This window comes from Anopheles moucheti, chromosome 3 (genome assembly GCF_943734755.1).
Source record: "Anopheles moucheti chromosome 3, idAnoMoucSN_F20_07, whole genome shotgun sequence".
In the NCBI taxonomy this organism is placed as follows: Eukaryota; Metazoa; Arthropoda; class Insecta; order Diptera; family Culicidae; genus Anopheles; species Anopheles moucheti.
The window spans coordinates 10,373,764-10,398,435 of NC_069141.1; the positions used below are offsets into that span (position 1 = coordinate 10,373,764).

The window sequence follows — 24,672 nt, forward strand, 5'->3', positions numbered from 1 at the left end:
TCTGTAAATAGTTTGCGTATATGTTAGGTTATATTTTGTAAGCACAAGTAGGGTAAGTCGATTTGTGAATAATTTACGAATAAAAAGATGAAACAGCAGAAAATTGTACCATAAACACATTTTGAAGGCATTTACAGCTGAATATTTATTTATTCTTTAAAAAAGCCCGGCCTTTCGAATGCGAAGAAGTTGTTGCCTTTCGTCTGATTTTTTGCACGCGAAAGTCCCTACCGATAATCGAACTATTCCTAAGCATGATTTTATTCTGCACGATAATGAAGATGTCTAATGTCTAAAATTTACGTCTTAAATCTTTAAGTTTCCGTTCTGTTATGTTTGCTCTCAAGAACGTTGGATGCCTTCAAACAAACCCCTGCTCATCAATTGGAAGTCGATGCAGGCTGATAAAATAAAAGCTTATATCGATCTGCACACAATATGCAATCTCGTCTCTTTCCCTACAGAGGCCTAAATAATCTAGTGCGCTAATGCCGAACACACGCCAAGTCTTCCGAAAGCGGTACAATGGGGGGCGAATAACGTTAAACACGGATATTGTATAAAGTGAGCGCCATTCCCAGCGAACAATCCACGACGAGTACCGATGGATGCGAAATGCTCCTCGCCATTTTACTTGGGATGTGTTCGTCGGGCGCCTGTCAATGATTGTTAGGATTTTTTCTCGGCCGCCGTCAGCAGTGGTGGCGGTGGTCCTGGTGCCGATCCGGGTGCTCCTGTACCAGCGGACGGTACCGTCGCTCATAACTTCCGGAGATCCAGCACGAACACACTGCCGTCACTGGCACTGGCGCCGACTTTGCTGCCGCGCGAGTTCCAGCACACCTCGAATATACCACCGGTTCCCTTGTAGCTGTGCACCAGCTGTCCGCTTTGGGTGCTCCAGATGTGGACACACTTGTCGAAGCTACCGGACGCAAGGAATTTGCCGTCCGGGCTGAACGCCACCGAATACACCGGTTCCGTGTGTTTCGTGAGCGTGTGAATGCAAACGCCTCGTTCAACGTCCCATAGACGTACGGTCGAATCGAAGGAAGCGCTTGCCAGTATGAGGTTCATGTTAGGATTCTGTGTACCCGTACCCGTTGGTGACCATTTGATCGTGTAGATCTCTTTCGAATGAGCCTGAAAGGGAATAGTGCGCAACGATGCATTAAACGTCTATGGATGTTACTACCTAGCCTGTCCTACCTGAAGATCATGCACACAAGTGTCTTGCTTCATCGACCAAATCTTCAGCGTCATGTCGTCTGAACAGGAAGCCAACAGCTGTCCCTGGGGGTCCCATTTGATAGCATTGACTTCATTCTGTAAAAGATCATTTCAATGAACTGACGATCGTTCTAGCACGCAAAACATTCATTATTACCGTGTGTCCCTGGAACGATTTGATGGGTTTGTCTACGCCTAGCTTACAGACGTGAATGCATTGATCTGTGCTGCAACTCGCAAACGATTGATTCGACTGCCAGTCCACATCCAGCGCCGGTGCTGAATGAAAGCTAAATTGCTGCGTACACTGGCCGGTCGCAGCATCCCAGATGATGGTCGTTTTGTCCACACCAGCGGAAAGAATGTAATTACCCCGTTTGTTCCACTTCAGCGCGAATATGGGTCCTTTATGTTGACCGAGCGTGCTTGCCAGCAACCCATCCGTACGCCAAATACGAGCATATCCGTCGTATGAACCCGTCGCCAGCAGTGTACCGTCACAGTTCCAATCGAGCGATGTAACATCCTTGTTGCTCGGTACCTCCGTACCACCCTTCTGGATGCAGTGACGCAGTACGAGTTGATTCGGATTGGCCGGATTATCGGACATATCCCAAATGCGTGCTGTGCTGTCACCTGATCCACTGGCAAGCAAATCTGTACTCGGGTTCCAAGCACAGATGAACACCTCACTTTCGTGTCCTCGAAGAACCGTCGCCTTGGAGGCGGGAATTTCAATGCTTTGATCTACTTCCATCGTTTCTACTGGAGCTGGGGTTGTGGAAGCAGTAGTCGTCGTAGTTGGCGGTGGAGCAGCCGGTTCCTCCGTCGTACCATTCGTCTCCGGGGGTTCGGTTTTCGTAGCTTGCTTTTGCTGGTTTTGCATATTCTGCCTGTTGGCAACCACCTCCGGCATGACCGCATCGATGAGACTCAAACTTTCACCCAATCGTTGCTCGGTACCATCCTCTCCTATACTGATTTCTGCCTCGGTATATTGCAACCCTTTCTGCAAAATGCTCAACAGGGCGGCCGGTGGTACAAGGGCTCCATTGATGTTGCTTTGTGAGATGTGTGATTCGATTCCGAACGTGTACGCGGAATGAGAAAACCCTGCAAAAAAAAAAAATGCAAATGAATCAACTCGGTGATCCGATGGACACGATCGTAGATAATCATTGTTTATGGTGTGTCCACCTACCAGACTCCTGCAGATAGCGGTAAACCAGGAAGTTTACCTCATCGCTAGAGAAACTCATCTTGCTGTGGATGTGTTTTTGCCTGATCGGATGTATAAATCCACCCGAACCCAAATGCTTTTATGGTAGTAGATTGTGCACTAAGTGTATCTGGAACGTTTTGGGGCGTACTCACAACATAAATTCACAATATTCTACGCTGGAATGCGATTTGTTTTTACTTGCAATGGTTGTTTTTTTTCAATACCTTTTGACAACCGACCCAAGCTATCGTAGCGTCTAGCAAAGACACGCACCTTTGGACGAAATCATCATAATGTCCTTATTTATTAGAAGCTATTTTTGTAAAAGGGTGCCAAAAATGTAAGTGAGACTCATTAGGAAGGTAAATGTTTCAAATTTCGCATTAAATATGGTAAGAATATTTCTCATTTTATTTCCGAAAATACGAGAAGAAACCCAAACGCCCAAAAAACATGAAAATCTCTTGCAAGAAACATGCTAGTCATCATTTTCTTGACACGCTGTCAAAAGCTGAAGTGTGCTTGGCTAGCGGAACCTGTCCCGTAAACTTCCTCTTTTGTGATTTGTCGTGAAACTGTGCAGTGTTCTCCTCCGAGCTAAGGTCAATTTTTGACGACTTGCACGGTTTTATTGAAAAGAACCCCCTTAAATAATGGCTCTTAACAAAGCTGAACTAGCCTGTGTTTACTCGGCACTGATTCTGGTCGATGATGATGTTGCCGTGACGGTAAGTTGCCGGGTTTCAAAGATTGCTCCTGTGTTCTTCGTGTGGTGTGTGTGTGTGTGTGTATGGGGAGCACTTTCGCAGGAGTTTCGTAGTTTGACTACAATATAAGTTCCAAACTTTAGTCAATTTATGGTACTAGCACGAATGGCAAGCTTGAAGATCATAAGAATGTTACTTCCAAGCATGCATTGGGAATGCGGGTTTTTCCTTGCCACATAGCACACTGTGGCCAGTGCTTGTTTTCTAGGTTATGGTTGCGATCGAGTGTTTACATCGTGCGTTCTTGTTTTATCTACGGAAAATTACAGGATGAGAAGATTGCGACCATCCTGAAGGCCGCCAACGTTGACATTGAGCCGTACTGGCCTGGTCTGTTCGCCAAGGCTCTGGAAGGCATCGATGTCAAGAGCCTGATCACTAGCATCGGCTCCGGTGTCGGTTCCGGTGGTGGTGCCCCGGCTGCTGCCGCTGCTGGTGGCGCTGCTGCCCCAGCTGCCGCTGAAAAGAAGGAGGAGAAGAAGGAAGAAGAACCAGAGGAATCCGACGATGACTTGGGATTCGGTAAGTGATGCGAACGTGTTGTGTGGTGCAAAACCCGATCTAATCTGGAACTGTTTTCTTATCCTTTTCCGCAGGTCTCTTCGGTTAGATCTTTCTCGCCGTTCTGGAATGTACGATGCAAAAGAGAGTTCAATCTCTTTTTACTGTACTGGTATTTGTACAACTATTCTGTACACGTATGAATAAAACATTGATAAAAACCTAACTTGATGGTCCACACCTGGTGTTGCATTGGCTTAATGAAGAGTATTCGAAAAGGGGTTGTTTCTGCATTTGGTTACGAGAAAGCTATTTAGGTTGTGATATGTTGGTCCGGTAGATTTGGTAGTCTTCTCTTGACACGCACATGTTTTCAGGCATTTCTATCGAACGTCGCAGTGCTGATTATCCACTCACTCGTAAAAGTTTACTAGGGCGATAGGTTTTATTCCTCTTAAATATCCGCAACATGCTCCAAACAACGATCACGGAAGTACTCATTACGCTTTCTGTTCTCGTTTTTAGATGCCGAGAAATACTTGGACAGTTTCTCGCTTCCATATGTAGCCTTCTGATTACCCTTCGCGTCCCCTTCATCTTCAAACTCCATATCGTAGGCTTTCTTTTCAAGCGCATTGCTCGCAGTAGACCAACTGAATCGAACCAACCGTGGAAACCCAAAAACAAGATCAATTTCTCCCAAAAACTGCTTCGTCGTCGGATCCCCAGGATATCCGCTACCGAAAGAGTTTTCTTTCTCGTTCGGTCGTTCACGGAACTGCCACACTTTCAAGGCATGATCGCGCGTAACTTTCGCAGCAATACTTGCCGCCGATACGATTGGATAGGTACTATCGGCTTTCTTAGCGACCGTTATCTTGAACTTGGGAAAGATAGCTTTCAACTTGGCTTGATATTTCTCCGGAGGACCCACCGTGTCCACGTACACCTCGGCAATGTTCACTCCGGCTTCGATCGCGGCGTTGATCAACCCAATAGCGGAATCCATCGACACTTCGTTTAATGAATGTTTCGTTCTTCTCAACATGCTCATCGAGATCACGTTCGGTGAAATAGCTTCAATGGCCCAACCAAGCGCTTCCACAGCGTAGTCTTTCCGGTTCATCTCATCGAAAATTTGATCTCTCTTTTCCTCGGTCAGCTGCTTAGAATCGGCAAATCCCAGCTGTTTCAGGATATCCTTTTTCGACAGAGGACAGAACGCAATACCGTACACCATGGGGCCTGTGGTAAAGGCAAGGATTATTTCACTCATAACAAATAATTTTAACTCTTCATCTTACCAAGAACTGGCCCACGACCGGCTTCATCCACTCCTAGCATACAAGGCTCGTCCTTGCACAGCTGCGGGATATCGGAAACGTATACGAAGTTCTTTGCATTATTCTGCTCCACAATGTATGGTCCCAGACTTTCCAAACTGTTTATGGTGAGCTTTTTCGTTTCAGATTCGCTTTCAATTTCTCGCTTCACTTTGGTATCCATTTCAAGGGTGGAAAACGGCGAATCTTTTATTCTGCACTACCAACTGAACTTGCTGATTTGCCGCGCAAAGTTTGTAAACAGCGTTGGAAGTGTTGCCAGTTGTTTCATAATAATAAACAATTTGAATTCTTATCAAAATTACATTTGCTAAGATTGTATTGTTGATAAATGTACGAAAAAATGTGATACTCTTCTAGATATTACCTATTTATGTTGTAAAGTGATCATTTTCAGTGAAATGCTCCAATTTTACATTCTGTTCCTTCGCCAAATCTGGCAGCACATGCATTGTTGTGACAGTTACATTTGACAACAGATCCAAAACAGCTTGACGTTGGACTGTGTATGTGGAACAAATATTTCCCTGATTTCTGTCCTCTCGTTCGGATTACGTGTGGGAAACCAAAATACGGCGAAAACCCTTTTCCCATCATCAACATATTCGGTGTATTTGTGAACGTGCGCTCGACGATCTAGTCGCCTACCATGGCCGATTGGGATGAAATCAAACGTTTGGCCGCTGACTTCCAAAAGGCCCAACTTACTACCAGCCTGCAAAGGTGAAACAGTGTTTGATGTGGCAAAACTGCTCGGAACATTCCTTTCACCATGGTGTTTTCTTCTTCAACGCTTTTACTTGCAGACTCTCGGAAAGAAATTGTATCGAGATTGTAAAACTACTGATCGACAAAGGGCTTATCGATGTGATCTATACCAACGATGGCAAAGAGTACCTCACGCAAGATCATCTACTGCAGGAGGTAAAAGATGAGCTGTACGTTCGGGGTGGTCGTGTAAATTTGATCGAGCTGGCCAAGGTTTTAAATGTTGATTTTGCAAAGATCGAGTACATTGCCAAGCGGCTGGTAGATCGCGAACCTGATCTGCACCTGTTGCTTGGTCAACTGATCGAGGCGTCCTACATTCAGCGTGTGGCTTCAGAAATCAACCAGAAGCTGGTCCAGTATGGTGAAATCAATATAGGACAGTTGACTACAGCGTACGACTTGCCGACAGATTTCATCCTGAATCAAATAGTGTTGGGAAATTTGCACAAAATCATTTTTGCCAAACAGGATCCTACAAATGCGCACATATTTTTCACGCAATCGTACATCATGCGCAACAAGGCTAAAATTCGCGGTGCACTTGCCGCGATTACAAAGCCTACTCCAATTTCCGTCATTCTGAATCTAACCGATGTACCGGCTCGCATACTGTATATGTCGTTGAACGAACTTTCGTCGCTTGGTTCGGTCACGGTACAATCACCGGCCGGCCAATACATACCGCACGTGTACGAACGAATGCAGGCCGATTACGTGAAAGATTACTTCCAACAGAATGGATACATAACGAACGACACCGTGGCCAAGCTGGGAGTTTCGGATGTTCGATCGTTTGTGCGGACCCGATTGCCGGAAGAGAAGTTGATTTACATGAAGAACTGCATCGTCAGCAATCGGCTTATTGAACGCGTTACGTACGCGATGGATGTTTGCATAAGCAGCAATTCGTATCTGGACATGTCAACCATTCTGCCTCCGGCTTTTAGCAACGATAATATGGAAGAAATTTTATCGCACGTTCTGACGCCGGCAGTACGTAAGCAGACGTACGTGTTTGGGACGGTTGTACTAACGGTAAAATTTATGGATGAGTGCGTCAAAGGTTGCCAGGAACTGGTTAACGAACACGCCAAACGGGCCGTCGAAAGTGGCAACTATCAGAAGTACATGGCGGAAAAGATGATGCAGCAGCAGGATGTGGACCATTTCGCGATGGACGAAGGAAAGGTGGATAAACGGGAGGAACGGCGCAAGAAGGCCGCCACTGGAAAGGGTGGTGGTGGAGCGCAGGGTCGTGAGACCAAAACAAAATCCACGAAGAAACACGCCCGTGGAAACAAGGGCAATGCGATGGATTCGGATGACGATGTGGAGATGCAATCGGGTGCGGGAGGAAAGAAGAGTGGAAAGGAACCGCACATTGAGCTGATCACGGTGAAGGAGATTGCCAAGGTGGTGGAAAAAACGCTCGAACCGGAAGGTCTGGAGATGCTCGACAAAGACCTCGCAAATCATTACTACCCGTAAGTGACCCTTGTTTGATGCTTCAACTTTTCTATTCCACTTTCAACTTTTGATTTTTGATCTATTCAACTTTTCTCATTCCAATTTTTATCGTTACAGCATTCTTAGCAAACAGGCCTTGGCCAAAGCGCACGAATTGTACGAACTGTCGCTTCAGAAGAGTAATCAAAATCGGCGCCAAACGCATGCCAGCATTCAGGAGAAGCTAAACACGCTCTATAATGATATTCGTCTGTACGAGAAGGGCTTGAAGCTGTTCCCGTCCGATGTACAAGGCCAGCTGTTAAAGTATCTGCTGAAAACGTTCGGCACGGACGTGTGCAACGAAATATGCCTGTACGTGGCGGCCGAATGTAATCTTAACACTAACTTTAACGCACCACTAACGGCCGAACAGCGCACAAAGATTGCGAATGACAGTGGCGCGGAATATCGGGCCTCGCTGCAGACGCTCTGTAAATCGCTCACAGCCAGCGAAACCGTCGAAGATTTTCTGGAGAAAACAGAAAAAGCGATGCAGGCGTGCAGCATGATGTTGAAAAAGATTGACAAGAAAAAGGATAGGTACGTGTGGGGGGTACGGTGCGGAAGCGGAATCCGTTCATTACGGCCAATTAACGTAGATAACGAATTTTAATTTACCGCTCGTCCGATCCGATACGCTGTTGCGATATCGATGCGATGATGCTGCATTTCCCAATCGTTCGGTCGCTTATGTTGCTAAATTGGACATTAATTAAGTTAAATTAGTCGTGGGGAGGGTGAGCGTAACACGATTGATACGTCTTGGAAGTGCAACACGTTGGGATCGGTGTTTTTTTGCCATAGTTTAAAAAATTCTTTATTTTTTATTTATTTACGATTGTTCGCTAACTTGTTCCCCTTCGTTGCTCTAGAAACCTAATTCTCTGCCACAAACATGGTCTGCTGGAGCAGCTTACCAACTGTACCGATCCGGCATTGGTACTCCATCTGGCCGTACTGATTATCTTTACCATTTCCACCCAAACGATGCTTCACGCTTCCGGTCGCCATGTGTCTTCCATTTTAAGCTTCCTGCAGACGGTGCTGACCGCGGATGATTCGAAAGTGTTCACCAACTATCATGGTAAGTAGAGCACCTTGAATGGGCTGCATATAAGTTTAAACACACAATAATCTATGCTCTGCCTTGTTAGATCTTGTACTGAAGCTGCTGAGTACGGAGAGTGTCACCACGGAGGAAGCCAAGTCAAATGCTGAAGATATTACCAAGCAGCTGAGCGAACAGACACCGATCGTGAAGAGCATTGCTGGCAACTTCAAGAAAGCGGGCGTAACGGCAGTAGAATAGTGAGGAGCTAAACGAACGGCCGATGGGGTTTTACTCTTGTGTGGAAGTATTCTTCTCTTTCCGCTTCAATAAAGCTAAGCTTGTTAATTATTTCGCTTAATGAATTAACGAGATCTTGATAACTTCTTTACATCCTAACGTGATGTAGGTCGGAATGAATTCTAGATGTTAGCTTCGAATTGTTTGAACACTACCACACACGGCCCATTCGTGAGCCGTACAAACTTAAGATGGATGTATGATTGTTGATCGTTTCGCTCAGTTGGTAAATAATTACAGTAATTCAATGATGGGGCACAGTAACCAAGCGTTTTACCGACAACGTGACAAAACCCGATTATTTGTATGCAAAAAAAGAGTTGCGTTCTAATCTCGTTCATCTCACCAACAGCACACTGAAGCGCGAGAAGACGACGTTTATCGACGAATTGCGGTCACCTCTCGCGCTACACTGTGGTGGTCAAAGCGCCCGGCGTCGTAAAACTTGCGCTCTATGCTTTTGTAAGCAAATTAACGCGTACGAATTGATTCACAAGTGGACGTGTACTATTATGCCGCTAAATGGTGGTTCAATGGAGCTAGAGCCTAGGAGAGCACCTCCCCATCCAAAAACACGAAGTTGAAGTCTACAGGAATTGACGACAGTTTGTCCGGATCGGAACTAGTGTGGCGGTACGGGTGAATCCAGTGTGCGTGTTTTCGGTGTTCGGGGGTGCAATGAGAGGGTTTTGTTGTTGTTGTTGCGCTCTAGATACTTTCTTAAAAGTGTGAAAACTGATACGAACTGCTTCTTCACCTAATTGAAACACTCAGCCACAATCTTCACCATTTGCCATCACGTGGAGACCGTTCCTTAATTCATGATCCAAGCGCATCGAGTTGTGCGAGGAAAGGGAGCTCCACCGCCATCTCCCTCACTTGTCGGCCATTTTAGCCGGCTGATTCAATCGGCAGCGAATGTTACATCAGTTTTCTGTTAGAACCCGCACACCGGCGTGTTGCGCCAGGGTCAAATGTGAATCCCTATGGTTTTTTTTTTTGCAGGGGTGGCCTTCGGTAGGCCGCTCGGTATGGCATTTTTTGATTCCGTTTCGTCCGGTAGTTGGTGGTGGTAGTGTTTTTCTCGCCTGCTGGTGTTTCGTTTTTCGTTTCGTAGCTTTCTATTTGCTGTCCCATTTTCACCGTTGCTAAGGAAGTTCAACGCAGCAAACCCAACAATCGTTACGAACTGCAGCGAAAGTGTGCGTGTGTGTGTGTTTTGTGAAGAGTTTGAACAGCAGGTGAATGTCAAGATTTGCCTTTCATTCGCTTATCGGGTCCCTGCACGTGGACCACGCATCCCGGTTTCGACACGATCGCGCTGCACCGTATCGGAAAATCGTACCTCCAACCGACCACCGTCCTTGATTGGATTCGCCCTGAGTGTGCTCGGCCCGTTGTTGATAGTCGTTTGGTGATAAGATTTAGCGGCACGATAAGATTAACGATCGTGGCACCTATAGGATTTCCCATTAATGAAGGTGCGTAATGAGAACGAAAGACTTGCAAAGGACCGATACAACACACACCGTGCGAGCTGATAAAACCGCTCCTGTCCACGTATTCTCGAGTGTGCGGTGCAACGGATTGGTTCATTCAGTGTCTCGAGGGTCGTTATCGTGGCGTTTTCTTGTCGGGTTTCCCACACACGGCGTGCGTAAACGTCTCGTTGAAGCATACGGTTGATACAATTTTCACGGTCACTGGCGTGTAGGCGCCAAAACAGGAAAGAAGGGTGGGACCGCCACTACACGTGATTCTGGAATTAAAAATAGCTGCTTCCCGGCTTTTCACCGAACCGAATACGCCAACGCATCGATTCGTTTCGGAACTTGTGTGTGTGATGTGTGTAGATGACTAGTGAAAGGTTAGTATGAGTGAGTGAGATTTTCACAGGCTTCTTGGAAACGCTCGAGCATGTCCAACAGGCGGGCAACTTCCACGCACTAGTATCCTGCACCCGGAATGTCAGAAACCGCGTGCTTTTTCGTGTTACGCAGTGTCTAACGCCATCGTGTTGCGCGCCCCGTTCAATCGATAATTATAGCACGCGACGGGAGTGTAGTGTCTAATGAAGGGTCCCCCAATACAAGCACACGCGCGCTGTCCATTTTGGTGAATCAAACCGGCACGGTCGAGTACGTCAGAGGCGCCGGCCGCTTGCATAATATCGCGCCCCATACCCCTGGGTGCGCTGAGTGTAAAAAACACCCCCCGATAAGAATAGTGTACGCGATGGGTTTTGGGTGTGTGAGAACGTAAACAAAAGGGTGACGTTAAACGTGGCCGAAAAGAGGGAAGCAAGATTCAAATCGCTGACGTGCTGTAGTGGTGCGGGTTGCTTGGATATCATTGGACGCTAGTTGACGTCGTTCACTCCTTCGTCCGGTTTCTTAGGGCAACTAGCTTGTAAGCCGAAAAATTCCGTAGTTTTGTGCGATTCAAAGACATAACATTGAACGTCGAAGATCGTACGTTGATCGATGCAGGTCGGCAGATAGATGCATGTGTCGTTGCACGTGCGTGCCTCACGTTGTAAGTTTCTCACATAACGCGAAAGATATCTCTCTTTCAATATTTGAAGAGTTTCTATTGCGATCTTGACCCTGATTTATGCGTCACGATAAGTGTAAGGTAAAACAAATTGTACGGATATCTGATGGCATTCTTGGACATTTATGATGTCTGGAGATGGACGATCGGGAAGATTCCCTATTTGAGGAGGTGGAAATCTTATCTTTATGCCAAATATTTGATCAAAGGCCTGTCATTTCTTTGACTTAATTTTCCCGAAGCCGGGTAGTCAGTTCTGCCTACGGAAGATTGGTCCGGATAAGATTTTGGATCGATCCTGTCGTGTGAAAACCGACGCCGCTACCAATACACCAATGCACCGGGTCGCACCCACCAAGAGTCCACTAGTAGACCAAAATTCCTCAGAGAAATAGGCAAATAGACCTGTCCACGGATATCGGAACGAGGTGTGAACAATAGTTAGTCTATTATTCTGTTTATTGGGCATTTATATCTATCTACTAGCTTAGTTTATAACATAACTCCTTAATTTCTTTAACGAGAAGCTTCCGTCGTATAGAATATCCAAGATGACTCTTTCGTTTGCATAAGATGGTTTTGATATCATAACTTCAACTGACATCTTCCAATATTGATCGACTGGAAAGCTTTTACGAAGATGAATAAAACTATCCCCGATAACATTTTTCGAAGGAATTTGTCTTATGACCAAAACACACACCCCCCATTAGAACGGGACGGAAATGTGATCCCTTGCACTTTTATCAACCGCTTCCACTGCGTGCGTTGGGTTAAAAATACATTTCTTAAATATTCACCGTCCTGGCTACCGTTGTACGAACATGACACACTGCTGGCCAAAAAAAAATGGCAAAGAAAGCTAAAAGTAAACAAAAACACACAAAAATATGACCTCAGCGAAACTTGACTCGCACAAGAAAGGTGTGTTGAAGGTCCGGGTGATGGCGCAGGTTGTTTTTGTGGGATTTCGGTTTACGCACGTGTTTCTTTGGCTTTCGCGCCATTACTACGAACGATTCCTGAACATCGGCATGCCGGATGGGTGGTAGAAGAAGAAGAAGAAGAAGAAAACACATACAAACAGACACAGGTAGTGCAAATTTAAATGTTAGGGGTGGAAAACCAAGCCTCCCAGTAGATGCCCGCTCACGTTAGCTGCTCGCGTAAAGTAATTCACGTGGAAACGCAGCAAGAATGAAAGAAGCGCCGGTTCGCTCTCGCTGTAGAAAGAGATAGTTTGCTAGGACGTTTCGAGTTGATAAGTATCGAGTAGAGATCCGGGCCGGTATGATCTGTTTTGTTTCGTAGCCTTATTTCAAGAGCATTGTATCTATTGCTATTAGTCGCTGATATACTTCGTAAAAGTACTCCTTTCAATAGGCAAAATTTCGCACAACGAACCCAATTCCTGGAATTCTTGTTTATTGGATGAAGCAGCATAAATTACTTTTTGCCTGAATCTTGGACGAATCTTCATTCAAAAAGAATCTTAAAAAAAGTGATTCAGATTCTTCATTCTGTTCAAATATTGAATTCAGATTGATGGTTCAGAAGGACAAGTTCTTTGGAGGTCTCTCAGGTCTTCAGGTTCTTGGATGAGTCATACATTTTTGAGGAATCTTGAACCTTTCAAGATGATTGAATCCTTGAAGTAGAGTCATTCAGTTAAAGGTTTTAATCAAATTTTTGAATCTGAATCAGATTCGGCCAGCACTATTCTTGTATAATCAGTTAAAGTATTTACAAAATTGAAAAAAGATATTAGCTAATGAGTTTTACAATAATCTTATCTTGTCTTATTAATACACGTTAGCAATGGCTTAATTGTTAGATGTCATGATATTTCCCATCGCGATATCTTGGTCCGTTATCATACTGTTGCATAATTTCCTTCCGTCTTCCGCAAACTTATCATCCGACATGCTGGGCGGAACTCACCCCTGCGTAGGGAGAGTTGCACGCTGGCTCACCAATCCGGTGCTTTCGTGCAAGACGAACGCACCCGATCGACCGCGTGTGTACGGTTCGCGCGCGCGCTTGCCTGTGTTTGTAGTAGCACAACGTGAACCACCAGTACAAATGGCCGACACGGTCGCACGATGCCGCACGCGTGCGGCTAGTGGTGTGCGAGCAAGCGCTGAGATTCTATACTTTCTTCTATCTTCTATTTAAAGCTGCTGCCGGGACATGCTCCGATCGCATAACGGCACCGTCGCTTCACTTGCGCTCTGGTCGTTGTCGTCGTCGTCGTCGTCGCTAACGGCAGTGGACCACACACGGTACGGTCGACCACCGGTAAACCACCGGCAGGCGCATTCGCATCCCACTTCAACTCCAACGCTTGTTCCGTGCGGGTGCGACGTCGGGACGCGAACGATCCGCGTCGGCACACATCCTGCTGCGGCCGACAATGTCCCACTGCCGGACGGTGATACACAGTACGCGAATCACGTCGAGTGCGTGATCACACCGGGGAGCAGTGAGAGTGATTTACCGGCGCCGTTGATAATCGACTCGATCGAGCGGTTCAAGTGAAACTATCGATCTCCAGGCACGGACGTGTGATTACGATCAAGGCGAATCAGTAGCTTATCAGTGCTCGGTAGTTGGTGGGCGAGGGTTTGTGCGGTTTTGAGACAACGAAGACGCGCCGATCGGGCTGACCGATATGACCGAGAACTCGAGAATCGTTAAAGATAGTGTGGCGCCCGTGATCGTCAAGGGTGCGACAGTGAACGGCCACCACACGCAGCTGAACGGTGGCCATGCGGCACTCGGCAAGGATGGCAAAAAGGTAGCCGCCCCGTTGCTGGAGGCGGATCCGCACGCCACGTTCGAGCCACCGGATGGAGGGACCCGGGCCTGGCTGGTGATGATCGGTGCGTTCCTCTGCAACGGTGTCCTGTTCGGGGTGATCAACACGTACAGCGTCGTGTACCTGAGCCTCCAGAAGCAGCTGCAGGAGATCGGCGACAATGAAGCGTCCAGCAAAGCAGGTAAGCCACACGGCAACCGGGCCACGTGTTGCGTTACACAAAATCGATGGAGGCGGATGGTGATTCACGGCGTAATGCTTTCCCGTTATCGTAAGCGTGTTTGGAGTTTGGGACGCGCGTGTTGGGAAATTTGTTTGTATAAAATGACGCATTCGTTTAAGTGAGTGCGAAAGAAAACCAAGACGAAGGAGAGGTAGTTGGGATATTGGGAAGGGCGTATCGGCGTATCGAAAATAACTACAACAGCGCCGTCCTGGCCACACTGTCGGGTTTTAAAGTTGGCAAGGGCAAGGTTGGCGCATCTACCCTTATTTCGCACAGCTTGCCGGCGTGCTTCTCGCTCGGGCGGCAGCGATCTGATGCAATTCTGGCGCCGACTTTCAAAGCAACTTTCATTATTCGGGCTGATTAACGTTAGCTAATTTGGTTTGCCGGTTTTTGGCCATTTTCTTAGCGCAAATGATTTGACCTGCGTTCGCTCATGCTCATGCACCCTGATCATGACTTCGACTCCGAAAGCAGCACAATCAGGGGAAGGGGGGGGGGGGATACGACGAGAATCCAAATAAACAAAAACACCCGCCACGAATTTCTTGCTCCTTTGTCTTTCGGTGTCTTTCGGCGATAAGGGTTCCGATCGTGAGCGGAATGGTTTGCTGGCGTTTGCTGGCGAGGTAAACAACTGCTGATTATGCTACACATTACACAATGGATTCTTGCCGATAGGGGGCGCTGCTGGTACGGGAACGCATTGTGCAGATGGAACAGGTCGTTGTAACACTTTCATTATTACTGGACCAGTTGAACGACCGCAGCGGCATAGTTTGGTGGGGTGGGTTTTTTTGGAATGGTTTTGTGGAACCTTTACTCTCAAGAGCCCGCATCCTTTGTGATATGCAGTTCTAAACCGATGGCAAAACAAAAAAATAAACCCTCAAACACCTTGGTGACAAACAAGTGAATGACGGGTGGGGATTATGGTTATTTGCCACTCACTGCTATCACTGCACAGTATGGGAACGGAACTAACTGCTCGGTAGTTTTGTGGGGCGGAATTTATGGCACTCTTGGACGGTATTAAAACGGTCCCGGTTGCTCTCCCACTTATCAACTCATCTTCTCCCTCCCCGAGCGCGGTGAATTGCCGTGGTGCGCAAAATTATATGCAAATATAATTCGCATCAAATTAAACCACACACCTGATAGTGGAAGGCACACCTCCACCGGGGTTCGGTACAAGGACCTTGAGTGTTTGATGTAAACAAAACTGGTGTCGAAGGCGCTATACTTCCAGCCGGGCCGTGTTGCTAGGGAAGGCATCTCTTGCATTTATTGTGCTTTCATTACGATTATTGCACGAGCACGGCGGGGCGCACCGTCCGATCGCTATCTGATCGAGAGCCGGCAGAATGTGGTAGATACGAGATTAGCAAGCTTGTTTTCTGTCTCCGGTCGAGTGGTAAGCGACACGCGGCCACTTTGAATAGCACGGCAGACTCGAGGCAGCAATCGAGGAATGATTAGTAATTTTCGGACCCGTCTACTTGACGACCGCGCACCGCGCTGGACTGTTTAATTCCATCGCCATCATAGCGATTAGAAGTGTCTCGTGCATTGTGGTGCTGGCAAAGGGCTACTAGATTGACAGTGATCAATCATCAAAGCGATTTGTAGCTTATTTTGTTTATTTATGTGACCTCCGGGACACGTTCGACAACAAATTATATCACAAAACAATGCACTCCGTCAATCGTGCACCTAGAAATATGCATTCTGCTAGACAATGCATAGAAGATCGGTCTGTTTGTGCTCCACCAGCAGCATTCTTTATCATCACCGGTCAGCCGATCCGCCTATCGGCGGGTGATTGTTGGTGGGAAGGAACAAAATAAATGCCAACTGATTGCGTGAAGCGAGCGAGCCCCCCGAAAAAAAAAACACTCACACTCACAATTTGTTTGCGTTGCGCATTCACAACACTGCGGCGTGCGCACAGCGCCAAAACAAGCGGCAAGCGATGAATGTTTGCCTTGGTAAAGAAGAAAGGATACCGTTTTCTTCCCTGCAATGTCCACCCCGAATGTATAATACACACACTCACACACAAACATAGCACAGCATAAGCGCAAAAACATTGCAAACCGAACATAAAAATAGATTCGTCTCGATTTTGCGTCTCAAAAGTCTCGCAAATGGGCAAGGAAGACAGGGCAAAGCGGTAGAAGAGAAAAAGGGTGAGTCTACACTTCAATCACAATCATTAGTGGATGTTTTTGTCAATTTTTAGCTTCACTTTTGTTACACTTTCTCTTTACCACCGTTTGGCATGGCTTATGTGGTACGACCCCTATCATTAATAGGGGTAGTAAACAATTCAAGATAAAAAAATACTAGGGATGTTTTAGCTTAAAGCTTCAAGTTTAGGAGACACATGTCAAGTTCATGAGTTTCAAACTCTTACTTTCAAATGCTTTGCTGCGGTTTAATTTTACGAACTTTTCCTCTATTCTGTTTGTTATTCTACGTAGTTTTTTCTAACTTAATATTGAAACATTATTTCGTCGTTGTCGTTTTAAAATATTATTATTTGTTTTATTTTTAAACACGATAACAAAAAAAACCTGTTGAAAATTAAGGCAAAAATAATGATTTTGCTCTAACTCTATTGGTGCGACCCTTACGATGCCCGCCTATGAGTAAATTGTCATCAGAGGTGGCGACGACCCGTGGAGTTATCCTACTTAGACCAAAAAATAAATATTTGTAGAAGGAAAAAGGCAGAATAAGCTTATTTGTTTCAAATTCTCCCATAAATTATCGTTATCTTGTGAAAAAAATTGTTTAAAATCGCCCTTTGTTAAGGCCGCCACTAGCAATGAACAATGAATCTTCGGTCACATGACGCAATTTTTTTTCTATTGACGCTTAACACTTCAGGATAAGCCGATGACGCCAGGACACAGTGTTATGTGACCATCCGCGCAGATCCGTTCGCATACGCAACGCAAAATAACATACACGAAAAAAGGGAAAAGGCTTCTTGTGACACGTGCCAATCATTCCCGGTTGGTCGTCATCGGCCATTGACGCTCGTCAGGTGTGCGTTTTGTGTTCTTATGCATGCCATTTTGGGACTTTAGTTTTTTTTTTCATGTTGGAAAACATACTTTAATTTTGGACGGAAACAAAAAAAAAAGCGTCTCCCAATTTAGTAGTAGAAGCGACCGCATGCTGGTTGGCCTGAGCGCGATGGACGGTATTTCTTCATCTTGTATCGCTAATAAAGGCACGCGTAACGCGATGTATCAATTGTTGGCGGTTGTGTCTAGGAGGCCCGATTCATCGTACGATAGCATCCTCATCAACCGCTACCGCAACAGATGGGACAGTTCAATTGATAGATAATTCGTTTGACCGATTCCTTACTATCAGCTCGCCATCGCCGGGGAGTAAATTAAGCCTTGCCCAGCTCGTTCGGGCACAAATTGTCTCCAAATTTAGTGATCGCAGTTTCATTAGCAGCGGCACAACAAATTTGGACACAACAGGGCGCAATTTAAGGGGTTGAAGGTAAAGCGGAACGCAATCGCACATCACATCATTGACATAAGTTTAAAACATGAAAACAGTATAACGCCATCTTAAATCACACATGTTCTAGCGCATAACAAAGCCAGAACAAGTTTATAAAAAAGGTTTTTGTTTTTAGTTGTGCGTTGTGTGTGGGAAAACATTTTGCCCACAACAAACGTCTCGCATTCCCCCGATTCTTTACCAGCTTTGCAAGCACGCAGCGGCGATCAGTCAGGGTAAGGTGAGCTGGCGCTAAGTGAGTGTGCAACCTTGCAAACGCCTAGAACGCCGTATCACCTGCCGCCGTTTTGCTATTTACTTAAGCCGGTGACGTTCTGCCTGCTGCCCGAGCCTAAACATGTTTGATCTTTTAAATAATTCATTGCGGGCGCACGTAAGGCGAGCAGTAAAGACGACAACAGAAACGCAGTCAGCAGCTCATTTGCAGTGCCGTTTTATTGCGTACTTAGTCACGTTTTTTTCTTCTTCAGCTTCAAACGGCTCATTTCAGCTTCAACTGCACTTCCTGCATGCCGGAAAGGTGCAGGGCAGGTCGGCGTTTAACGTAAACAAACCGCACTGGAATGCCGTTGTATGGGCGGCAACATATGGGGGAGGTTTTGCCGCTGCCATTATCAGCAGAGCCGAGCGGGATTGAAAAGGTTGAACCGAACAGAGCGGGTATGGCGGGATTCTACGATTAGCTGGCAACATAAAGCGACTAAGTAATGGGTTTTTTTTTGCGCGCTTTGTTAGTGCTGGCCTATAATACAGTGCATTCTTTGTTTAGGGGTTGCGAAGCAGTTAGAAACAGCCGCATAATAGACGCTTCTGAAATAATACATTAAAAAGAGAGAAGTAACCTAATTTATTTTATCATCATACAAGTCAACTATTTCCGTTCGGATCGATGATTATAGTGCGAGTATTGTGAGGCGTGCATGATGTCGATCAAATAGAGGAGTTAGTAACGCAGGGCTCACGAACCAGACCCGGTTAGTGTTCAAATCCCAACTGGATCGTGTGTCTCATATAGCACATAATAGCTTTTAAGTTGTCCACTTATTAGGTCCCCTAGGGGTGGTGGCCCATCCAGGCCAATCCCTCTCAGCAATGACTTGACTATCCGGTTACGTTGCAAAATTATAAGTCAAGTAAGTCAGAAATAGCAGGCATATATGACCTAGTAGCTCGTTACGCCAAGAAGAGAGAGAGAGAAGAAAGTTGGTCCAATATCCTCAAAAATTGAAAAATATAACAAAAAGAAGACAAATGGGAGACATTTATGAGCTTTTTCTTTACTTTTCCTGTCTTGCCAGTATGTCATTAATTCAATGTAATTATGACAGTAGTCATAATATAAAGCAGAGCCTGGTAAACCTCTAAGAATAAGGTAATGAACTAAAGAGATCATCTGATATTGGAGGATGGATTCTTATCAGACGGCGTTTAATCGCCGTTATTACGTATTTCTCAACAGTTTCAAGAATTGCGAAAGACGGTGTGACGTGACATTTACTCGCAAACTTCTACGCGTTAACAGACTTTTACGTTGAAGGAACGTTTTGTCGCCACTTCTGTTCGGTTACGCAGTTTTCGAAACGGTTGCGAGCCAATTCTCCGCCCTGTCGTCAACATTGTTATCCATCGACGGCACCACCAGCGTGTGGACATCTTACAAGCTGACCATATTTATAGCTAACAATTTCTGACGTACTACACCTACCTGCGCTTTGCCGTAGGTCACTCTCCAATGTATGGCTTCTAGTGCTGAAAGTGTTGGGGAGAGTTGTTGGAAAGAGTAACAACCCCAAAAACCACAACTCGTAATAGCAAAACCTGCTCGCTCGCGTTGCAAGTTCGGGAGGCTTTAACATCGTTTCATGGAAAGAACACACATTACACTGCTCAGTTTACACCTTTTATGCGCTGCTGTCAGTCCTCTCAGGTGCGATCAGCCAGTAGCTGTGATGGGGACGATCCGCATCGAACGGCTAAGCCGATCGAATACCAGCATATCGACGGGGGGTTTTGTTTTTTAGATGGTAGGACAGATGGATTATGTTTCATTTCCGTCTAGTCGGTGGGAAACAATTCTATCATTCACATATATTTGCCACTAATTCGAACAAACCGATGAATGCACCCTCCGGGGTGCCATATGCTCGGATGAAAAATCGGAAGAGACAAACATAACATGGGAGAAGAATCCTTACATGGTCGACGCTCCGTGTTTGGCCGCCAGCTATAGCGAACCTCCGCTGTCCATTTCAAATCCAATTACGTTACCAATAAATCATAACATAATTTCGCGTTTCGTACTTTGGTGAGAGAAGAAACGGGTTGAGTTGGCTCGGTATTGACGATAAAGCGCCTCTTTTGACATGTTTTTTTGCCAATGGGCGAACGGAATGAAGCGTTAAACGCCACGTGTTCCTACTAAGCATTTTGTTTGGTGACAAGCCGGGTAGATTAAATAAATGAAAGCCTTTAAGACGGGTCATTGTACTTTAGTTGAGTTTAAGCTAGAATGTAATTTGTGACTATTTTAGTAGATGTCGCAACTATTTCGTTGAAGTGTTATTTAACCTGTCATCCGTACAAGCCAAATCCTATCATGTCAGGAATTTTATAAAGTGTATTTGGTGGGACCAGCTAGGGGATGTGTATTATGAGCTGCTTCAATTAAAAAATTCTACGCGAGGACTACTGACGACAGATGATATGTTTGAGAGGATTATTACGAGATATTGTCGCACATTATCGCGAGAGACTTACCTCACCTAAATGAAGAGTCCTATCAACTTTTTAGAGTATCGCATTATTCTTTCTTCATTCAATTTCTATAGCTTTAATTAATTCTAGGAAAATACTATGAATCATGATTAAATAATCAATTATTCACACAAAAGCGACAGATTTCCTCCTAATTCGTAGTATTATGATGAAGTTCTTTCACATTTTTAATTTCTTTTATTAAAAATTACCCAGAGCTTTTGCATGGAGATTAGAGAGAAAACTTAACGAAACTTAAGGAAGGCAGTTAACTGACCCGAGACACCTCAGTAGCCTGGTGGCTACATAATTGAAGCAGCACGTAGAATTGCCCCGAAGCGCATTACAAACCAGTGATAATAATGTAGCACAGCAACCTTTGCCACAAAGTCATTGTTATTGAGAGCAATTAAATAGTTATGCGCGATTACTTTGCGGCATTGGATCCCTGTGGAGCCTGTGGAGGATTAGCATCAGAAGCGTACGGTGTTTGAACTGATGGGTGTTCTATTTGAACAAACAAACCCCTTTCCGGCCACGGTTCCGTCGGTTGACCGGTTGCAATATAATCCGATGCAAACAAAGCGTTTATGTGGGCCACTCGGAAGGGTTGCCGGACGCTTACGATAGTGATTTCAACTCTGTTAGTTAATCAAATATTAATTCTTGTTGTTTTTTATTTCTGCTTTCATTTTCTACAGCTCTCGTCGGTTCGTTAACGATTGGTACGACCTTCCTGCTTTCGCCGGTATCCGGCATCCTGACGGACAAGATTGGACTGCGACGGACTACCTTCATCGGTGGTTTGCTCACGTGCGGCGGTATGTTTGCGTCGTCCTACTTCACGCACAATGTGACCGCCCTGTGCTTCACGTACGGTATCATGTTCGGGCTGGGAGCTGCCTTAGCGTACACACCTTCGCTCGCAATCCTTGGCCATTACTTCAAACGCAACCTGGGGCTGGTGAACGGTGTTGTGACGGCGGGCTCGAGTGTCTTCACCGCCATCATGCCCAACTGTTTGAACTATCTGGTGGAGCACAAGGGACTGGTGACGTCCTTCCGCATACTGGCCGTCATCTCGAGCTTCGTGATATTTTGTGCCCTGCTGTACAAACCGCTGCAACCACCACCGCCCCCACCGAAGGTGAAGCCGGGCCGATCAGCCGTCAACACCTTCCTGCGCTCGTTCATCAACTTCGACAACTGGAAGAAGCGCAAGTACATCATCTGGGCCGTATCGATCCCGATCGCACTGTTCGGGTACTTCGTGCCGTACGTCCACATGGGCAAGTTCGTGCGGGATAACTTCCCGGAGAAGGGTGAAAATTTGCCCGTGATGTGCATCGGCATTACGTCCGGCTTGGGTCGACTCCTGTTCGGCTTCATTGCTGATATGCCACGCATCAACCGGGTGCTACTGCAGCAGATGTCGTTCGTGATGATCGGCACACTGACGATGTGTTTACCGGCAACCGGTTCGTTCCCGCTTCTGCTAGCCATCACACTCGCCATGGGTCTGTTCGACGGGTGTTTCATCTCGCTGCTGGGCCCGATCGCGTACGATATCTGTGGGCCGCGCGGTGCCACGCAAGCGATCGGGTTTCTGCTCGGTATGTGCTCACTGCCACTGACGCTGGGACCGCCCGTCGCCGGTATGCTGTACGATCAGACGGGATCGTACCAGCTGCCATTTATTCTCGCCGGTATTCCACCACTGTTCGGTGCCAGCACCATGTTCCTTATCCGATGCGTCAAGGATGACGATCCAAAGCAGCAAACGATGGGAACGACGGAACCGAAGCTGGAACCGCTGGCACATGCAGCCTGGGACTGTGGTTAGTCTTGCTGTTGTTTTATACGCAAGCACAAATAAAGCTATCGTTATTTTGTACCATTTTAGAAAATCCAACCGATGGCAAACCACTGAACGGACTGCTGCATCCCGAGCGCCGTGCAACGCTTGCCAGTTCAGGTATTAATGCAAAATCTCCACTACTCACTCATGCTTCTGTGTCGTCCCTGATACTGGAAGCCTACATTGCCGACAATCCGGTATTTCGGCTGTACTCCGAGCGCAAATACTGCTACGGTATCCTCTAACTCGCCCGCATACCTGAGGCTTCCAGTGTACAGATCGCAACCTTCATGCTTGTGTGCTAACATATGTAGAACAAAAAAAAACAATCCCTCCCGAAGCACACGTGGCATACAGTTTGGTAGCTTTAATCGTTTCGTAGCGCTTTCATCATCAACCGCATTTTGCTAATCTTCTTCAGCTCTGATTATTTGTCTTTTTTTTTGGTGTGCATTTGTGGGCCGATAGTAGTACGACAGTACGGAGTTGTCTACCGATTTTAATTGGTACTTTTAAAAGTGTTTGCTGTCCCTTTTGTTGGTGATCATTAGGGCGTTATCGGTTGGTGTGATTGGTCATACCATTTCCGGTAGGAACAGACCGTGTAGCTGTATACAGTTCGGCTTTTAGCGACTACAAAGCGATCTAATCGCCAGATTACATAATGGGTGTCTGCAGCGATAAGACCATTCGCCAGATTTTGTGCGAACGTGTCAGTATTATGTATTATGATCTTCCAACATAATCTCCATCCCGGGGAGGGGAAAATCCCGTATGTGTTCATGCAGATGTTTAGTGGCCAGATCACGCCTACCAGTGTAGATAACCGCATGCATGGTAGCAAATTACGGTCAACCAGATGACCGTGGTGAGACGATTTGTTTCGATTCCGTACGAAAACAAGTGAAGGTCGGCCAAGAAAGAGCACAAAAATTCGCGTAAATAAACCACGCACCAGTAATAACGAATGGTGTTTTTGTTCCCGCGAACCTTTCCTAACAAAATCGCACACTTGCTATGTATGCTTTATCTGTTAGCTCACCGCTTTCTATCTCCGCTTGTTTGTGTGTTGCTTCTGTAGATTATGTTTTTGTGTTATTTTTTTAACTGCTGTTGTTTTTCTGTTTTTGTTTTGTGCTTTATATTTTTCACGCATCAGCTTTTGCTGTATTCTTTGTTTTTATTTTTGTTTTTTTTGCTTATTATGTTATTGTTGTTTTGTTGCCCAAACAATTGATAACCCCCATTTTAATTGTCTCACATTTTTTTGGATGAATCTTTATTCCAGAATCACTTACAGCGGAAAAGAATGAAACGGGTTAGGCGCGGGTGAAATGAGTGTTTGGTTGTGTAGTGCGTTGCGATCAGGCAACAGGTCTGATCCGATTCCGCGTGCAAGTAAGGACTGCCGCACACGCAAATGAAACACGATCGGGTACGCTAGGCTAATGGGGGGTGTGAACAAGTGAACAGACCCCCGATCACTCCATACCTAGCGATGGTCCAATGCTAGGTGCGTGTTTCGTCGTTTTACGTGTAGATAGTTTGTGACTAGATAGTGAAGCCAGACAGAATAAACAAAAAAACAAAACTACGGTGAACATTAATGCCCCACTGTGGGGCGCAAAAGAATAAAATCATACCCACACTCACGCGTAAACAAATAAATAGTCTCAAACCAGCCAAAGTGGGTTGGGGACGGCATAGCCGGACACTGTATCGTGAAAAAAGGCCGCATTTCTTGAAGAGAATACACACTGTCCAGGTACAGAGATACGCTTTTGTACAATATTTATGTTCTAGTAAATAGGATGTTATTCTTTAAACAGGAAGAGAGGTGTTTTTTTGTTGTTTTATAGGGAATAGAGAGAAGCTAAACTAGTTGCAATGACGCTGCAGCACGATAGGCCGTTGCAGAAGAGATGAAAATAAAACAAAACAGAATCTTAAGCTATTGTACGGAATGCGTCTCCGCTGTTTGGTGTTGATCAATCCGAAACGAATTATAATCCTGAGAATGACACCGGACGACTCCGTCCGTAAAGTCTTTTGAAGTCATTCCCCGTGAATGTTGATACGTCCGCAAGAAACGTTGGGATATTAGATCGGATATTGGAGAAGATGCGTCGTACGAAGCTGAGAGTTTATAGAACTTATATAGTTCCAGTACTCACATACACCTCTGAGACATGGACTCTGTCCAAAACTGACAAAATCCTCTTA

At 45.8% G+C, this 24,672-nt stretch overlaps 5 protein-coding genes across 5 annotated transcripts; 3 read left to right on the top strand and 2 right to left on the bottom strand.

The window, feature by feature from the left end:
• Positions 1-129: 129 nt before the first annotated feature.
• Positions 130-2,558, bottom strand: LOC128303290 (F-box-like/WD repeat-containing protein TBL1X). The gene is made up of 4 exons (XM_053040190.1): positions 2,432-2,558; positions 1,388-2,343; positions 1,210-1,326; positions 130-1,143 (listed from the first exon to the last, which is right to left on the bottom strand). The coding sequence occupies exons 1-4, from the start codon at positions 2,487-2,489 to the stop codon at positions 760-762; spliced, it is 1,515 nt and encodes a 504-aa protein (XP_052896150.1). The 5' UTR covers positions 2,490-2,558; the 3' UTR covers positions 130-759.
• Positions 2,559-2,994: 436 nt separating this feature from the next.
• Positions 2,995-3,953, top strand: LOC128301900 (60S acidic ribosomal protein P1). The gene is made up of 3 exons (XM_053038570.1): positions 2,995-3,180; positions 3,489-3,741; positions 3,816-3,953. Exons 1-3 carry the CDS (start codon positions 3,106-3,108, stop codon positions 3,827-3,829), a joined length of 342 nt encoding a protein of 113 aa, XP_052894530.1. The 5' UTR covers positions 2,995-3,105; the 3' UTR covers positions 3,830-3,953.
• Positions 3,954-4,156: 203 nt separating this feature from the next.
• LOC128304305 (ribonuclease H2 subunit A) lies at positions 4,157-5,274 on the bottom strand. Its single transcript, XM_053041476.1, has 2 exons — positions 5,025-5,274; positions 4,157-4,965 (listed from the first exon to the last, which is right to left on the bottom strand). Exons 1-2 carry the CDS (start codon positions 5,224-5,226, stop codon positions 4,175-4,177), a joined length of 993 nt encoding a protein of 330 aa, XP_052897436.1. The 5' UTR covers positions 5,227-5,274; the 3' UTR covers positions 4,157-4,174.
• Positions 5,275-5,627: 353 nt separating this feature from the next.
• Positions 5,628-8,756, top strand: LOC128302320 (E3 UFM1-protein ligase 1 homolog). Its single transcript, XM_053039116.1, has 5 exons — positions 5,628-5,786; positions 5,870-7,318; positions 7,419-7,883; positions 8,216-8,427; positions 8,498-8,756. The coding sequence occupies exons 1-5, from the start codon at positions 5,713-5,715 to the stop codon at positions 8,650-8,652; spliced, it is 2,355 nt and encodes a 784-aa protein (XP_052895076.1). The 5' UTR covers positions 5,628-5,712; the 3' UTR covers positions 8,653-8,756.
• Positions 8,757-13,900: 5,144 nt separating this feature from the next.
• LOC128301793 (monocarboxylate transporter 10) lies at positions 13,901-24,400 on the top strand. The gene is made up of 4 exons (XM_053038423.1): positions 13,901-14,243; positions 21,293-22,429; positions 22,495-22,566; positions 23,738-24,400. Exons 1-4 carry the CDS (start codon positions 13,916-13,918, stop codon positions 23,770-23,772), a joined length of 1,572 nt encoding a protein of 523 aa, XP_052894383.1. The 5' UTR covers positions 13,901-13,915; the 3' UTR covers positions 23,773-24,400.
• The last annotated feature ends 272 nt before the right edge of the window (positions 24,401-24,672 follow it).

Bases quoted from the DNA above. Each gene is read 5' to 3' on its own strand.
- LOC128303290 (XM_053040190.1), bottom strand. From the start codon at position 2,489: ATGAGTTTCTCTAGCGATGAGGTAAACTTCCTGGTTTACCGCTATCTG. The intron at 2,344-2,431 runs GTAGGTGGACAC...TTTTTTTTGCAG, and splicing joins CCGCTATCTGCAGGAGTCTG to GGTTTTCTCATTCCGCGTAC. The intron at 1,327-1,387 runs GTAATAATGAAT...GATCTTTTACAG, and splicing joins AATCGTTCCAGGGACACACG to AATGAAGTCAATGCTATCAA.
- LOC128301900 (XM_053038570.1), top strand. From the start codon at position 3,106: ATGGCTCTTAACAAAGCTGAACTAGCCTGTGTTTACTCGGCACTGATT. The intron at 3,181-3,488 runs GTAAGTTGCCGG...GGAAAATTACAG, and splicing joins ATGATGATGTTGCCGTGACG to GATGAGAAGATTGCGACCAT.
- LOC128304305 (XM_053041476.1), bottom strand. From the start codon at position 5,226: ATGGATACCAAAGTGAAGCGAGAAATTGAAAGCGAATCTGAAACGAAA. The intron at 4,966-5,024 runs GTAAGATGAAGA...CCTTTACCACAG, and splicing joins CGGTCGTGGGCCAGTTCTTG to GCCCCATGGTGTACGGTATT.
- LOC128302320 (XM_053039116.1), top strand. From the start codon at position 5,713: ATGGCCGATTGGGATGAAATCAAACGTTTGGCCGCTGACTTCCAAAAG. The intron at 5,787-5,869 runs GTGAAACAGTGT...TTTTACTTGCAG, and splicing joins CTTACTACCAGCCTGCAAAG to ACTCTCGGAAAGAAATTGTA. The intron at 7,884-8,215 runs GTACGTGTGGGG...TCGTTGCTCTAG, and splicing joins ATTGACAAGAAAAAGGATAG to AAACCTAATTCTCTGCCACA.
- LOC128301793 (XM_053038423.1), top strand. From the start codon at position 13,916: ATGACCGAGAACTCGAGAATCGTTAAAGATAGTGTGGCGCCCGTGATC. The intron at 14,244-21,292 runs GTAAGCCACACG...CATTTTCTACAG, and splicing joins TGAAGCGTCCAGCAAAGCAG to CTCTCGTCGGTTCGTTAACG. The intron at 22,430-22,494 runs GTTAGTCTTGCT...GTACCATTTTAG, and splicing joins ACATGCAGCCTGGGACTGTG to AAAATCCAACCGATGGCAAA.